The sequence below is a fragment of the Tasmannia lanceolata genome, unplaced genomic scaffold (assembly GCF_043159265.1).
Source record: "Tasmannia lanceolata isolate RefF3 unplaced genomic scaffold, GAP_Taslan_0.1 ptg000013l, whole genome shotgun sequence".
NCBI lineage: Eukaryota > Viridiplantae > Streptophyta > Magnoliopsida > Canellales > Winteraceae > Tasmannia > Tasmannia lanceolata.
The window spans coordinates 30,208,743-30,212,456 of record NW_027518690.1 but is presented as its reverse complement, the minus strand read 5'-3'; the positions used below and the strand labels follow the sequence as shown (position 1 = coordinate 30,212,456).

General features: G+C 38.0%; 1 protein-coding gene across 1 annotated transcript; it reads left to right on the top strand.

The window, feature by feature from the left end:
* The first annotated feature begins 214 nt into the window (after window positions 1-214).
* Window positions 215-3,336, top strand: LOC143891394 (vignain-like). The gene is made up of 4 exons (XM_077395966.1): window positions 215-954; window positions 1,741-1,979; window positions 2,502-2,642; window positions 2,912-3,336. The coding sequence occupies exons 1-4, from the start codon at window positions 510-512 to the stop codon at window positions 3,176-3,178; spliced, it is 1,092 nt and encodes a 363-aa protein (XP_077252081.1). The 5' UTR covers window positions 215-509; the 3' UTR covers window positions 3,179-3,336.
* The last annotated feature ends 378 nt before the right edge of the window (window positions 3,337-3,714 follow it).

The window sequence follows — 3,714 nt, the reverse complement described above, 5'->3', positions numbered from 1 at the left end:
CTTTAGCCTGCACTTTCCCGAAATCAAGTGCAAAAAAGACACTACCTACGTAAAGAGCTTTTTATCTGTTAAATAAGTTACATCTATAGCGTGTTTGGCATGGAGACATGACTCTACATTTCTAATACTTATACAAAAACCAACACCCCAAGAAAATACTATGACTGCTAAAAGCTCTTTTCCTTTTCCCCCATTTCAGCTCTAAAACCTTATATATCCTCTTACTACTACAATCATATCACCATATCCCCAACCCATCTCCAAAAAGAGCTTTGTTTTTTCATTGCAAAAGAGGAAAAACAAGGTCTCCCTTCTCATCACTTCCAATCCCCTTTGTTGTTCTAGTCATTGTTGTTTTTGCCCACAAAAAATTCTCAACTTCTTCATCTATTATCACTCTTTTGCCTCCACATTTGTTCCCCATCTTAGATTGGCTTGTTTCTTTCTTTTTGTCTCATCATAAACCAGCCTCTCATAGTCCTTGAATATTCTTATTTCTCCTAATATCAATGGGAAGGGCTTTGTTTCTCGCTCTTTCGTTGTTCGTCGTGTTGTTTGTGGCGGCCAATAGCTCCGGCTTCGAGGAGAGAGATCTGGCATCCGAGGAGAGCCTTTGGGATTTGTACGAGAGATGGCACAGCCATCACAAAGTTTCTAGCGACTTAGGTGAGAAACACAAGCGTTTTAATGTGTTCAAAGAGAATGTCAAGTACATTCACTATTTTAACAAGAAGGATGCACCGTACAAGTTGAAGCTTAACAGGTTCGCCGACATGACGAACCACGAGTTCAGGAGCTCCTATGCAGGTTCAAAGGTTAGTCACCACCGGATGTTTCGAGGGAGCCGGCGAGGGACTGAAAGTTTCATGTACGAGAAGGTGACCGATGTCCCCCCCTCAGTTGATTGGAGAGAGAAAGGCGCAGTTACTAACGTAAAGGACCAAGGCCAATGTGGTAAGAAAGATGAAACAACCATATCTAGATAATCACTAATCAACTTTGATCACTTAAATCCAATTCTTTGATCTAAGAAAGCTTGACAGTCATTTGATCATTAATCAAACAACTGAAATATGTGGGTTCCATCAATAATCCAATCGATAATCCTTATCATGAAGATTTGGAGTAATCGATTAGATGAAACTGTCTCAATTTAAATAGGACTGAGATTTAAATAGGACTGAGTATTAATTATTAAAAACTTAAACATGTATAGGAGCCCTATATATGTTAGGGGTGCTACTTGGGCCGGCTCAAACCAGGTTCAACCCAATTCTGGCTTGGGTTCCTCTGATTGAGTTGGAAAAAAAAAAAAAAAAACTAATACGATTTAATTTCAGGTTTGGTTCGGGTTGAGGCCTTGGGCAACCTAACCCGATATCAACCTGGCCTGTCCCACTAATCTCAATTCTATCGCTATTTTCAAAATTGATTATGGTTTCTTTTTTGAATTTTATATTTTTAATCCGGGCCAACCTGAACCCAACCTGACCCTAGTTGGAAAATTGAGCTAGATGGGTTGGGTTAGGGCTGAGAGATTTAAAGGCAGGGAGGGTTAGCCATCCTCGACCTGATGCTCGGGTTGGGACGGGTTAGGGTTGGAATAAAGATACCTCGGGTTAGGCTATGGTTGGCGTCAAACCTACCCAACCGGGCACAAGTTGCACCTATATATGTAAGACTTTTTGCGAGAGAAATGATATTTCAACCCCTTGTTTCTCTTGCTTGATGATGTTGTAGGGGGTTGTTGGGCATTTTCGGCCGTTGTGGCGGTTGAGGGAATAAACCAGATCAAAACGAAGAAGCTAGTGTCGTTATCAGAGCAGGAGCTAGTCGACTGCGATAAGACCGATGATAATCAGGGATGTAACGGAGGTTTAATGGAATATGCTTTTGAGTACATCAAGAAAAATGGAGGAATCACAACAGAGGAGAACTATCCTTATAGGGGTGAAGATGGGTCATGCATTGCATCAAAGGTTGGTTAAATTCTACTAACCATAGTTATAAAAAAATTTAAATGATTAAAAAATCCAAAAATCCGAAATTCAATTTTTACGCCCTGTTTTGAACTTTAAAAATTCTGAAGTAATCCAAATATTTGCATATTTTCTGAATTATACACAAATTTTATGAATAATTTGTCAATATCTAATATATTATTTGTAAAGATCGTGACATTAAAAATTATTGAAAGACATTGTAGTGAAAATTGAATTCGCATTCTAATATAGCAGACACATGAACTTAACCATCATTTGTTGCATTTTGTTTAGAAAAATAAGTACATATATAAAATAAATATTCGTAGATAAAAAATACATTCATATATTTCCAAATTTTTCGAATAAAGTAGATAAAAATACATGCCTATGTCCGAATAATTTTCTGATTTTTACATCTATCCACGCATAATTATCCTAAATCTGAACTTCGTAACTATGCTGCTGCTATACAGTATGTTTACGTATGTGTGAGTATAAAATGTACTGGTTTTGCAGGAGAATTCTCATGTCGTTATGATCGACGGCCATGAGAACGTGCCTGAAAATGATGAGGATGCTTTGATTAAAGCCGTTGCGAACCAGCCCGTAGCAGTGGCCATTGATGCCAGTGGAACGGATTTTCAGTTCTACTCTGAGGTGAGATTTTGTTATGTTTTATAAAATTATAAATCTTAACTAAAGAAAAAGGAATAATGGTATACGATATAGGTGCCGCCCTTAACGTGTGATCCAATGTCAGCCTCTTACAAACTAGCAAATATCAAGGGCAGTGCCTTGATTACACACGGAGATTGTGTTTGATCCTATTTTGAGAGATTAGAGTTCTCTCGGTTTTCAACAAAAACTACTAGTTTTCTCTAAATCGGCCTTAATTTTCTCTAAATCGGCATGTTTGATGATCGAAGGGTGTCTTCACTGGGGAGTGCGGAACGGACTTGGACCACGGAGTGGCAATCGTGGGCTATGGAACAACTCGGGATGGGACCAAGTACTGGATAGTGAAGAATTCATGGGGAGCTGAATGGGGAGAGAAAGGTTACTTAAGGATGGCCTGCGGAATCTCGGCGAAAGAGGGGATCTGTGGCATTGCTATGGAGGCTTCCTATCCCCTCAAATCATCTCCAAACCCTAAAAACAAAGGAGCTACTTCTCCCTATAAGGACGAGCTCTAAGAATGTTGCACCCTACGTTTGTTTCTAGTTTCTAGTCTATTGTGTTGTGGTAATGCACCTCTAATAACTACATACTATGTAATGTGATACTTGAATAAATCTGGTTTGTTATATGGAAATAGAAGAATCTCTTTCTTCTATGATATTGAAGTTTCTAATTTATTTTTATTTTTTTTGAAAGATTGAATCATAATTTTCTTGCCTTCTGGAATTTTATTTTATCACTGCTTGGCTGCTGTACTGTGAGGAAACTCCAATTGCACTAATTAGAGTTTGATTCATCATCAGATATTACTACGGCTCCCAAACCTAAGAGATTTATGTCTTTTTTAATAAACCCAATGTGTAATTTGAGGGGATTAGTGTTCTAAGTACATATTTTGGTTATTGCTTAAGTGTAAATTTTCGATTAGGAACCTCCCCAGTTGATTTACTAGAATTCTTAGGCCCTTTTTGCTTTGGATTTCATAATTGATTTTGAGTGCAAAACTGATTATTGGAGTCAGTCATTTTTTAGTCCAATAAGTTGGCTTGCT

Bases quoted from the DNA above. Each gene is read 5' to 3' on its own strand.
- LOC143891394 (XM_077395966.1), top strand. From the start codon at position 510: ATGGGAAGGGCTTTGTTTCTCGCTCTTTCGTTGTTCGTCGTGTTGTTT. The intron at 955-1,740 runs GTAAGAAAGATG...ATGATGTTGTAG, and splicing joins AAAGGACCAAGGCCAATGTG to GGGGTTGTTGGGCATTTTCG. The intron at 1,980-2,501 runs GTTGGTTAAATT...CTGGTTTTGCAG, and splicing joins GGTCATGCATTGCATCAAAG to GAGAATTCTCATGTCGTTAT.